At 40.5% G+C, this 13,304-nt stretch overlaps 1 protein-coding gene across 1 annotated transcript; it reads left to right on the top strand.

Annotated features, from left to right (window-relative positions):
• The first annotated feature begins 5,030 nt into the window (after positions 1 to 5,030).
• LOC132868983 (uncharacterized) lies at positions 5,031 to 12,326 on the top strand. The gene is made up of 9 exons (XM_060902347.1): positions 5,031 to 5,040; positions 6,419 to 6,736; positions 6,845 to 7,156; positions 7,492 to 7,554; positions 7,910 to 7,999; positions 11,620 to 11,841; positions 11,900 to 11,967; positions 12,067 to 12,132; positions 12,219 to 12,326. Exons 1-9 carry the CDS (start codon positions 5,031 to 5,033, stop codon positions 12,324 to 12,326), a joined length of 1,257 nt encoding a protein of 418 aa, XP_060758330.1.
• Positions 12,327 to 13,304: the final 978 nt, after the last annotated feature.

The raw sequence follows: 13,304 nt of genomic DNA on the forward strand, positions 1-13,304 counted from the left end.
AACGTTGCCTCAAGTTAGCTACCTTTGGCAAACATAAACAAAACACTCGTCTTGTGCTCTAGCCTTAATTAACTGTCGATACAAGTGTTGTTTGTATTTGGTTGCATTCACTGCATGAATATATTTGATTGACAATTTGACTGACAGTGTTTTGGCATATTTAACATTTATCCTCCAAAATAAATCAACTGTTTTGGTTTAAGATTGTGCAAGCCTTCAAATTTTCTCACTGAACATTTCTCCTTCACATTTTTCACCTGTAGGCATGTGACAAGATTTAACATGATATTGCTCAACCTACCTCTGTAAAGTCAGCTAACAACTTATTAAAATGCACCAGAATTCAGCAAATAACATGTATGATAATAAAAAACTTCTGGGGGAGGACCCCCAGACCCCCCACTAATCATTTCCTTCAAGCCAATGTACAACAACCTGTACAATCTGTTACATTGGCCAACCAATCTACATTCAAACTGCCATAATGTGTAGGAGGGCACTACAAGACACACATAGGCCTACAACACACAGATAAGGTGTATATCTCTGTGCAATATGATATGGTTATCAAATTAGAGGGTTATTTTCCAAAAAGTATATTGGGGCAGGGCAGCGGGTACGAGGCAGAGCCCCCCCACATAACCAATCCCAATTTAACCCCTGGTAATAACACAAGATAATGTTAGGACCTTGGTGATAAACCACAACAGGGAAGATCAACAAAACACCTCACAGACACACAGGATATCATATAAATACAGACAACAATGTGAACAATATAACAACACCAGGGGAGCCATTAAGCAGGTAAGGAAGGAAATGAATGAATGAATGAATGAATGAATGAGTATTTCATGGAATCTTGAAGTATAAAAACTGCTGAAGCAATTGTAATTAAGTTTTGTCCTGTTCTTTGTAATGGACACTGTCTGCATTTTATCAGACACTATTTTCAGGTGAAACATTAAAATTGCAACTGTTTGTCAATTTGTACTTTGTTTGAAATGAAATGTCATGTATACATGTACAGTGGTATGCAAAAGTTTGGGCACCCCTGGTCAAAATTGCTGTTACGAGTTAAGCATGTTGAAGATGAAATGATCTCCAAAAGGCATAAAGTTAAAGATGACTCATTCCCTTTATATTTTAAGCAAAAACATTTTTTTAAATTTTCATCTTTTACATTTTCAAAATGATAAAAAGGGAAAAGGGCTCAAAGCAAAGGTCTGGGCACCCTGCATGTTTAGTACCTAGTAACACCGCCTTTGGGAAGTCTCACAGCTTATAAACACTTTTTGTAGCCAGCTAATAATCTTTCAGTTCTTACCTGGGGGATTTTCATGCATTCGTCCTTGCAAAAGGCTTCCAGTTCTACAAGTTTCTTGGACTGTCTTGCATGCACTGCTCTTTTGAGATCTATCCACAGATTTTCAATGATGTTTAGGTCAGGGGACTGTGAGGACCAGGGCAAAACCTTCAGCTTGTGCCTCTTGAGGTATTCCATTGTAGATCTTGAGGTGTGTTTTGGATCATCGTCTTATTGTAGGACCTATCCTCTTTTTAACTTCAACATTTTACAGATTTGGAGATGTTTGCTTCCAGAATTTGCTGGTATTTATTCGAATCCATGCTTCCCTTGACCAATGAAATGTGCCCTGTGCCACTGGCTGCAACACAACCCCAAAGTATGATCGATCCACACCCATGCTTCGGAGTTGGAGAGGTGTTCTTTTCCTGGAATTTGGCACCCTTTTTTCTCCAAACATACCTTTGCACATTGTGGCCAAAAAGTTCCATTTTGATTTCATCAGTCCACAGGATTGGTGGCACGGTGGTGTAGTGGATAGCGCTGTCGCCTCACAGCAAGAAGGTCTGGGTTCGAGCCCCGTGGCCGGCGAGGGCCTTTCTGTGTGGAGTTTGCATGTTCTCGCCGTGTCTGCGTGGGTTTCCTCCGGGTGCTCCGGTTTCCCCCACAGTCCAAAGACATGCAGGTTAGGTTAACTGGTGACTCTCAATTGACCGTAGGTGTGAATGTGAGTGTGAATGGTTGTCTGTGTCCATGTGTCAGCCCTGTGATGACCTGGTGACTTGTCCAGGGTGTACCCCGCCTTTCACCCATAGTCAGCTGGGATAGGCTCCAGCTTGCCTGCGACCCTGTAGAACAGGATAAAGCGGCAAGAGATAATGAGATGAGATGAGATTCCACAGGATTTGTTTCCAAAATGCATCAGGCTTATTTCGATGTTCATTTGCAAACTTCAGACGCTGAATTTTGTGGCTAGGACACAGGAACGATTTTCTTCTGATGACTCTTCCATGAAAGTATTTGTTCAGGTGTTGCTGCATAGTAGAACAGTGCACCACCACTCCAGGGTCTGCTAAATCTTTCTGAAGGTCTTTTGCAGTCAAACGGGGGTTTTTATTTGCCTTTCTAACAGTCCAGTGAGCAGTTCTTTCAGAAAGTTTTCTTCATCTCCCAGACCTCACCTTGATCTCCACTGTTTCTATTAACTGCCATTTCTTAATAACATTACAATCTGAGGAAACAGCTACCTGAAAACACTTTGCTACGTTCTTGTAGCCTTCTCCTGCTTTGTGAGCGTCAATTATTTTATTATTCAGAATGTGACGGAGTTGCTTAGAGGAGCCCATGGCTGTTGATTTTAGGCACAAGTTGGAGGAGTCAGAGAATTTATATAGCTTTGAAATCTGTATCATCTGACCTTTCCTAACGAAGAATTTGAACAAGCCACAGCTCAATAAGCTAATTAAAGTCTGGAACTTTGGTAAAAGTTACCTGAGAACTCAAATGTGTTGGGGTGCCTAAACTTTTGCATGGTGTTCCTTGTCTTTTTTCACTCTCCAGTTGTACAAAACAAAAATAATACATCTTGCAGAAAACACTGAAAAGAAATGTGTCATCTTTACCTTTATGCCTTTTGGTGATCAGTTCATCTTCTGCTCACTTAACTATTCACAGGAACAGACATTTTCAGTAAGGGTGCACAAACTTTTGCATGCCACTGTATGTATAGCTTTACTGTGGTGCACTAACACTGAAAGGCCAGTAGATGGCGGTTAGATCAGTAATGCAGGAGACTGCAGATGACTGTCATTACGTCATGTACAAGCTCATGCAAAATGTAAGACACAATAAAATGCATGTTTTCCAAGAAGAAATGAAAAATACAAAAAAAAATGCTTTTCTTTAATTGAAGGCATGAAAATGAAGAATAGTTAATATTTTATTGGTGTTGGATGATTTATTCAGAACATAGACTCAGTTCTGCTGTGCAACAGATATGGGAGACTTTCTCACCTCTATGTGGTCAGTGGCAAACTGCTCAGTTTGTACTTCCTGTCTTAACTGTGAAGGTCTGCATGTGGCTTTTACTGTGTGTTCATTCTGATGAGACACAGTGTACGAGTAGGTCAGTGTGTGTTTCGCTCCAATTGTCTCTTTGGATAAATGTGTGTGTTTGGGTCCTCAGTAAGAATGCAGGTGTGTTTTCTTCTCCTCCTGATACAGCTTCATATCACTGAAGGTGAGTCTCCTCTTCTCTCTCTCATTGAATATATATCAGGAAATACTACATGTAAGATTTTACGATTTAAAGCCTTTAAAGCATAAAGTCATTCAGTAATCTTACTCGTAATGTGGAAATATAAAGTGAACACTGAACAACTGAAATTATTGGGGTGAGTTATGGAGTTTTTTTTTTTGGCCGTCAAACCAAATATAAACATGAGAAAATGATCATCATGTGACTTTTATAAAAGCTGCTTAACACTTATTAAAGAAGAATTTTCTGCCAGAGTTTTATTAATCCCCGTCTATTTCCTGGGCTCATGTAGAACGCTGAGTCTCCGCCATCATGATTGAGGTTCTTGTTGTTTCTGCCTCGTCCCCCTAGAGTTTCCTCTTGCTCTCTCATTGGCTGTTACTCATCGAGGTTCTTACAGCGTCATCTATGTGGCCAAAGAGGCTTGAAACACTGGGGTGTGTCCACTGTTCACAGAATGGGTGGTTGATGTCAGTAAACTGCTTACCCGTGTGGTGTGATCACAGCGCCGCTTCCTCCACCAGCAGTTGGCCTCTTTGGTGGCGTGTCATTAATACGGAAGGAAGTTTCGCTGTTCAGATTAAAATACATTCAGAGTTTCAGTGCCTCAGTGTAACACAAAATACAACAGAGTTGGTGTGTTGCAGGTTTTAGATCTTTTTGTGTGTTTGTTTATATGGCTTGATGGCTCATGTTTCCTTCACAAACAAAAATCTGCCCCATTCCAGCCATGCTGAAGCACCCCAAATCATCACCGATCCTCCACCAAATTTCACACTGGGTGTGAGACACTGTGGCTTGTAGGCCTCTCTAGGCCTCTGTTTAACCATTAAACAACCAGGTGATGGGAAAAGCTGAAAGCTGAACTCCTCAGACAAGAGGAACTTCCTCCGGTCCTCTGTGGTCCAATCTTTATGGGGTTTAGCAAACCTCAGTGTGTGTGTGTCTCACTTTTAATAATCTAGTGTCTAGATGGTTGCACCGACTAAAATATCCTTAAAAATAACATACAACTGCAAAACTCTTTCAGTTTGACTGTCCAGCTGTGGATATTAGAGAGTTATTGAATTTTGTGCAGAGGTGGACAAAGTCCCCAACTCCATTACTGAAGTCAAAGTACAGATCCCACTGGTCAAATGTTTCTCCAATACAAGTAAAAGTTGTCCAGTCAAAGTTTTACTTAAAGTTAAAGTACTGAAGTACTTGCTTTTAAAAATACTTAAGTATTAAAAGTACATTTTCTGTCATTGCATTTTTGTATTATTGCCACAACGCTTACAAAACCTAATGCGTCTGAAGCAACCTACTGGATTTACTGGCTAGTGTGGGTCGGGCGATCGACAGTGTTACAAGGACAAGACAAAGATCTAGAAAACGAGGAAGAACAAGCAAGGGTCAAAAGTCAGTAAAGCAGTCAGAAAGATACAAGGCTTGGTATGAACTGGAGACTCAGGACAATACTTCGCAATGGGCGAGAGTATGACTGGGGTTTATATAGATGGACAGGTGATTGCGGAAATATGAGTCAGTTGTGATTCAGTAGGCGGGAGATAGAGGGCACTGTGTGAACTGGGAGTTGTAGTCGGGGTTGTCCATGATTGTAGTTTACTCGTTTTCAGCGGGTTTACAGACAACATCAAAACAAAAAATGTCAACAATTTGTTGTGACTGATTAGTACAATTAGCGTCCATCTCACAGGTGGTGTGTGAGCACACACACAAGTGCATGTATTCATGCACATATGAATCTGTCTGTGGAATGATTGAGGTCAGTGGATCGCCACCTGACATGCTCGCAAACTCTTTTCAAACTCAAAATCATATTGGGTAGATAACGCTACTAAAAAAGATTTCTATATTTTGTTTATTTGGCAAGATTATGCGAAAACATTTCTGAAAGGACTTTAGATAAGTTAATGTTACTCATGTTAGTGTAACCCTGTTTTTACATGCTAACTAACAGTGTTCAAGTTAACTAGCTATGTGTTATCATTAGCCATGGAAAAGGCGATGGCAACTTGGTGGGCAAATCCATAGAAAGTCATTTGACTAACCAGACTGCACAGCTATTGCAACATTATCGCGAGCTCTAAAAGCACAGACAACTTCACTGCAAGCTTTCTCTTGGAATAAAACATTTACATACCTCAATATGCATCCGCAGGTCAGACAGCAAGATTTTGTAGGCTGGATGTGCTCCGTTTTAGGCAAACAAAGCAAACATTTAAAACAAAACAACTCTTTATTCTTTTCAGAAAACTGAAAAATGGGTTCTAGCTATAGCCATGAGTGCATGCATTCCCCAGAAGGACCGCCTCCTTCCATTCTGCCATCAACTGATAATGTTAAATAATGCTGCGGAGAAATCATTACTCTTGATTTTATCCAGTCTATGGATGAGACATGACCCTAGTGATTACTGATAGGCTGTCTCAGTGTCATCTGCGAAAAAAACCAATCACGTTTTAGAAAAGAAAAGAAAAAAACCATCCACTTTCAAAGCTGCTTCATAGTAACAAGTAACAAGGAGCTTGATAGAAATGTAGTGGAGTAAAAAGTACAATATTTCTCATTCAAATGAAGTGAAGTTAAAGTCATAAGTTGCCAAAAAAATTAATACTCAAGTAAAGTACAGATAGTTAAAAAGTGTACTTAAGTACAGTACTCAAGTAAATTTACTTCGTTACTGACCACCTCTGATTTTGTGATGAGTGGATGTTAATAAGCTGACTCATGGACTCAGTGAGTGGTCGATGTTAGTGAGTTGTAGAGTTCCAGGTTGTCTGTAGTTCTGTAGAGTTGTTGCAGATGTTGAACTGCTCATTAACACATCATTAACTGCTGTGTTCCTACAGGCTGCTGGCTGGAAGGAAATGAAGAGACCAAAAAAATCGCTGCATACACAGGAGGCTCAGTACTGCTGCCCTGCTCCTGCACTGACCTCCAAACCACACCTGAGACATTCACATGGGAGAGATACACAACAAATGCAAAGAAATGGGAAAAGATATCTCCTGAGAGTGAGCAGTACAAAGAGAGATTTCAGCTGGTTAATGATCGCTCTTCAGGAAATCTCTCTCTGCTCATATCACACCTGACTGAAGAGGATGGAGGAGATTACAGGTGTAGTGTTAAAGGGAGTCATTACAGAGACATCAAACTCACTGTTAAAGGTAAAGGACTCATTTTTATTCACAATGCTACTTCAGTGATAATCTCATGACAGATTAATCTGATGTTGTAACAGCGATGCAATATGTTGATGTTTGTTCATTCTCCAGGTTGCACACTGAATCGACAGAGAGAGACTGTGACTCGATACGTGGGACAGTCTGTCCTTCTGCCCTGCTCCTGCTCTGAACTACAAGCCAAACCACACACTTTCACATGGACGTTTTTAAATGGTTCTGATTCCAAAGAAATCTTCCCAAAGGACCAGACAAATCTCTACACAGACAGAGTTCAGCTCTTTAATGATCATCTTCCAGGAAATCTCTCTCTGCTCATATCACACCTGACTGAAGAGGATGGAGGACGGTACAGGTGTAGGATCAGGAACAGAATCTACAGAGACATCCATCTCACAGTAAGAGGTAAAATGACCTTCTGTATATAAACCATGTGTGAAGTTGACTACAGTATGTAGCTAAAGCAAAGAAATATAAAGAAATAGATGTAAAGTGCAACATAAAATCAGAAATAAAATGTAAGAATCAGATGTGAAAAGTTTCTGTTCTGTGTTCTGCCCCTTGTCTGTGTTTGTGTTTATGATGATGGATTATCTGAGTTCGTGTTCTGACCCGCTTTCACTCCTCACTGTGATTCCTGGATTGTTGTTAATAAAGAACACGCCGAGTTTACACACTTGTGTCCTGCCTTCACTCACTGCATCTCACACTCTTTATTTCTAACTTTTCTCTCCTTGCAGACGCACCGACAAAACCTTCATCTGCACCAGTGACCAGAAGAACTTCATCTCATTCCAAACCAGGTACCACACACCACTGATACACACTGGAATGAAAAGGGTTTATTCATCTGTTAGTACATCAGCTCACAGCAACAATCTCACACTAACTTCATCTGGTCTTTCACTTCCTGTACATGTCACAACAACAGCCTCAAAATCAACCCCAGTGAATAAAGACAAAACCCCTGCACCCGCTGAAACAGGTGCTGATCAATACATTACATTACCTTCTGTTCACTTCAGAAGCACTTACCGATAATCTTCTGTGTGAATTATATAACCCCAAATTTAAAAAAAAATCTTGCGACAGTATGTTGAAATTAAATCTGATTACAGTGTTAAGGTAAAGTTCTGAGTGATATTGATGTCTCTCTAGAGCATCTTCCCTACGTCCCCTTCGCCGTAGTGACTGTGTTCTTTCTGCACATTATCGTGGCTGTGGTCTATTACACCACCAGAAAGAAAGGTACAAACACTTTCTGGCTCTTTGTGGAAATTTATCATCCACGTCCCCAAAATTTCAGCTGCATGAACTGAGCTTTTCTTGTGTATTTTACTCTCCAGGTCCTGATACAGTTCATTACAGCAGAGCTGATGGAGATGGAGCAGTGAGTCTGTAGTTGAGAACTCAATGAGCTGATCCATCAATAAATTAATAAAGAGAGTTGTTCAGAAATAGCCTTGTTTAAAAACACTTCTCTAAATACTGTCGCTTCATTTTTATTCACAATTTGTTCTTTTCAGCCCTTTTAGACTTTCAGCTTTCCATTTGATGCTGAATAATATTTTAACTAAATCACAGACTGTGTTTAGATTTAAACGTGTATCATTTACAGTTTTATATCAGACACTCACATGCTTTTGAAGCCTGCTTCACTTTCACAATATTTACATCATTAAAAACGAGGCACATTGTATTTTTTTCCTCACATGATATTGTAATGTTCTTGGTCCTGTACTGTAAATGCTATCAGAACTGTATTCCGAGTAACGCTGGTGCGCTTTCCTTTTCTATTTTTAAAATTAAATAAAATTTTAAAGAGATACACATTTCTGTATTTTAGCTTCATTTTCCACCATATTTGCCTGAATAAATACATTTGTGTCACATAGATGATTGTAAACAACTTTCCTACCATTGATCAGTTTCATCAGTGGAGTCCATCTTCCTCTGCACAGACACCCTCAGACACAATCCTGTCCTTATATCACCTGTTACCTGATGGAACTGGAGGAAGAATTCATCATCACTTTGTTTTGCTCTCTTTCATCACTTTCACATTCTTTTTTGCTCGGTATATATCCTTGACTTGCAAGTGACGTCAAAGCAAAATAGAAACCCGGATGTCAGTCATGTTGGTGGATATACAAATGCAGGGTCAAGCGACATTCTATAAAAAACATAATCACGCGTGCACAACTCTCTCTGTTTTTCCACTCCTTTAAGCGTTCTTTTAGCTATGCCATATCTCTGTGCTGTATTTTACGGTTGTGGTCACAACTAGGGATGAGCGAGTACAGCATTATCTGTATCTGTTAATCATATGAATTATCTGTATCCGTATCCGTACTCGGAGTGGGCCTAACCCGGAAGTGGGCAGGATTTAACCCAGTAGTGGGTCTGGTTGTCTTGAAACAGGCAGGGCTTTAACCAGTATGTTATTTTAAGCATGCAATTGATATGGGTTGATCAGAAATTGTTATATTTATTGCTGATTAGAAAACTATTTACAGGACAGCATCAGCATTGAGCTTCAGATCAATGGTTTTGATCACGATAGCAAACGAACTATTTACAGAACAAGTATTGCAACAATGAATACAACACATGCGGTTGCAATTATGAAATGAAATGTAATGAACAAGAGTTTTCATACTCAACATAACTTTCTTTTTTTAACTTTTAATTTTTTTTATGATCAGTGTGATTTTTTTTTTTTTAATATTTTGGTTCTTTTTTATTTTTTTTTATTTCCACACCGTGTGTGTGTGTGTGTGTGTGTGTGTGTGTGAGTGAGAGTGAGTAAGGGGGGGGGGGGGGGGAGTTTGTTTGTGTGTGTGTGTGTGTGTGTGTGTGAGTGAGCAGAGCAGTGTGTGTAGGGGAGGGGCGCTGTGATGCTCTGTGAGGATTTTCATTCAGGCCGAGCACAGATATTGACTCGTATTACTCGTATAATACTCGTACTTGGCAAAAGTGCTTTATCTGTACCGGATACTCGTTTCAGCCGAGTATCCGGCTCAACTCTAGTCACAACAGTACTCGTGACTGTGGCATGTTCCATTTTTTTAGAATTCCATCCATGATTCGGAAAGAGGGCGAGGAAACGCTTAGGCTTAGTACGGAGAGGAGACGAGGGGATCAGGACACTTCATCGGCGGCATGGTCGTGTAGTGGTTAGCACGGTCGCCTCAGAGCAAGAAGGTTCCGGGTTCGAACCCAGCGGCCGGCGAGGGCCTTTCTGTGTGGAGTTTGCATGTTCTCCCCGTGTCTGTGTAGGTTTCCTCCAGGTGCTCCGGTTTCCCCCACAGTCCAAAGACATGCAGTTAGGTTGATGTGAGGCAGCCTTGGGCTGAGGTGCCCTTAAGGAAGGTACCTAACCCATGACTGCTCCCCGGGTGCTCTAGTGTGGCTACCCACTGCTCTGGGTGCGTGTGTTCACTGCTTCAGATGGGTTAAATGCAGAGGATGAATTTCACTGTGCTTGAAGTGTGCATGTGACAAATAAAGGTTTCTTTTTCGTCCAATCGTTAAGACATCCAGTCGAAAGCATTTTTCATACGCACTATCAATTATTTTACAGAATATTTCAGATATTCTGGGGTTTACAAATAAAAGGCCCGTGAGAGCGCTGCCAAAAGATTTAACATGATCCAGCCGGCTTTAAAAATTAATAATTCAGCCAGTGGAGCTCATAGCGAAGCCAAATTTTACAGGCACTTCCCTCTAAGCCTCCCCCTTCAAAAGAGTATGGTCTTGGGCTGGTAGGCCCACGCCTTGGCCCAGTGTTCACGAACAAATCCCCTGCAAGAGCACTGCTCTGCGCCTGAAGATTTAATATGATCCAGCTGGAAACATAGACATGCAAGTGAGCAGCCTGCAATGACAAGGGAGTTAACTCATCCCAGGGTCAGCAAGTGGCGCGCGTCGACATGGTTACCCCCCTTAGTATGCTCTTTAGTGTCGAAGCGCACATACAATGGCACTCATTTGCTTTACAAAAATGTGTTTTGCTTTGGTCAAATTCCATTAAGAATTCCTCCTTTTTTTTTGAATAAACAAATACCTGAAATATAAAATAGTTGAGAGGGTGTATGAAAAAGGCTTTGGACGAAATGACCTGTATTCATACTTGATGGTTGGTAGAAGCGTCTTATCTTCAGAAAAGTCTGACTTTTTTAAATAATATGGGTTAAAACCATACATATCTATCTTCTCTGTGTATCAAATTTTCGCTTGTTCGTTCAAATCATGGTAATACTGAGAAAATTCAGCATTGTTTACAGACACGCTTTCAGTGGCTGCCATCCTAGTTGCTTTGTATATCCACCATCATGGCGGATGCTCATGACCGAGCACGTTTTGATCACGTGGTTGCAAGTCATCTATTCCTGAGTCCTTGTTACATGAGTTTACTACCTCGTCTCCCTATGGTTTGATGAAATAAAGTGAATAAACAAACCATTTACAGCTTATCAATGATATGAGTAGAGACCTTGTGGTGCCCTGTGGAGGATGCTTTGGGAGTATGGGGTTCGGGGCCCACTGCTGCAGACCATTCGGACCCTGTATGACTGGAGCAGGAGTTTGGTTCGCATTGCCAGCAGTAAGTTGGACTCGTTTCCAGTGCATGTGGGACTCCACCAGGGCTGCCCTTTATCTCTTAAAACTACTCTTTATAAATACAGAACTTTTATAAGCTCTAAAAATGATCCAGGTGGTGAGTTAGTGAAGCAAGTAAAGCTTAAAATTAGTCTTAGGTTATCTGAACTGTCCACCAGACGACACCCTGGGAATGAGCCGTGACTATAGATACAATAACGTATTAGAACGAGCGCATTAATATACTGTAAACCTGTGATATTCAGTTGCACTACTGTCAGAGCTCAGAATTGATTCAGCACCGTTGATTAATCTGACCAATCAGAATGGAGAACTCAAACCTCCATGTGTCCTTTTCACTTGTCTTCTGTTCCACACAGAGACTCCCACAAACCCAAATCCTCGCAACATCATCATCATCATCTGTACTGCTGTTGGGGTTCTGCTGCTGCTGCTACTCGGAGGAGTCATGTACTGGAAACACAGAGGTACACACACACACACACACACTTCTGCAGTCTCACTCTGTCTGGTTTCATTCTGTAGCACAGAGACGAGGACAGACCGAGATAGGTGATGGACAAACAGGACAGAGGACACAGCAGAAGAAGCAGGTGAATACACACATCCATGTTCCAATAACAGGATCATCACATTTGAGGTGTGGGTGTGTGTGAGAGAGAGAGAGTCTCATGTAACTTCTTTTTCTACAGAATGATTTGGATGTTCTGTACACAGCTATAAATCCACAAACTAAACGCAAGAAAGCAGAAGAAAAGGTGTGCATCATTCTAGATATGTGTAGCTTATGTGTGTGTTGACTGACACGTGTCTGTGTAAAAATGTTAATGTTGTATTTCTGCAGGATGATGTGACGTACTCGACTATAGTCCACAGCAGCCCTGTGAGAGCAGCACACACTCAAGAGGCATCAGGAGATACAACAGTATATGCCAGCATCAAAACTAACTAACTCACACACACGCGCGCGCACACACACACACACTTGTGCTATATTTGTGAGGGTTTTGCATTGCATTATTCCAAAGTGTCTACCATTGAAAAAAAAAAACTTTTGTGTATCCTAATCAAAATTTACTATCTCTAAAGAACAATGACTTTATTGTCTTTATTTATTCAGCTTTTTTTTTTGGCGTAGTTACATTTTGCATCATCTTTCTATCTTTAAAACAGTGATTTGATCCAGAGATACAACTTCATGCTCTCTGCTGAAACTGTGTATATATCATGGGTTATCTTTGAAGAAAACATTTTAAAGCTGAAGAAACTCTCTCTCAGCTGGGACTGAGGTGATTTCTGGGCTGTACAAAAAAAAGAGAAACCAAAAAATGAAACTGTGCAGATCCGATTGCAAGGCAGTGTTGTGAATCAGAGTTGTTATATATGAAATTATATAAAACATTTTTTAGGTCTGTATAAACGTGTAAAAATGAGAAAAATCTTACGGCTGTAGATAAAGTAGTGTTCATTCTATTTCATAAATAAATAATAAAAGCTGAAAAGCTCACTGTGGACTGTCTTCTTATTCTGAAATTTTATCCATAACACAGAGTTCGCCAGAAAAATGACCATTGACATGAGTTGAATCGTTCACTGCAACTAGCAAGAAAATCTTTATTATTGTCAGCCCTGTGATGACCTGGCGACTTGTCCAGGGTGTACCCCGTCTTTCGCCCGTAGTCAGCTGGGATAGGCTCCAGCTTGCCTGCGACCCTGTAGAAGGATAAAGCGGCTAGAGATAATGAGATGAGATGAGATTGTTGAAATATTATAAAATATTAATAAACATTTCCACTTACAAAATATCCGTGGTCCAAGTTAATTGCTCTTTCATGATTATGATTTGGATTCATCCTATTTATTTGACAAAATCAGTCAAAGGAGGAAATAACTGCAAGAACTCGGTCAGCAATATAAAAATTTTGATGGT

Source organism: Neoarius graeffei, chromosome 2 (assembly GCF_027579695.1).
Source record: "Neoarius graeffei isolate fNeoGra1 chromosome 2, fNeoGra1.pri, whole genome shotgun sequence".
NCBI lineage: Eukaryota > Metazoa > Chordata > Actinopteri > Siluriformes > Ariidae > Neoarius > Neoarius graeffei.

Bases quoted from the DNA above. Each gene is read 5' to 3' on its own strand.
- LOC132868983 (XM_060902347.1), top strand. The intron at 7,157-7,491 runs GTAAAATGACCT...CTCTCCTTGCAG, and splicing joins CATCCATCTCACAGTAAGAG to ACGCACCGACAAAACCTTCA. The intron at 11,842-11,899 runs GTACACACACAC...TTCATTCTGTAG, and splicing joins CATGTACTGGAAACACAGAG to CACAGAGACGAGGACAGACC.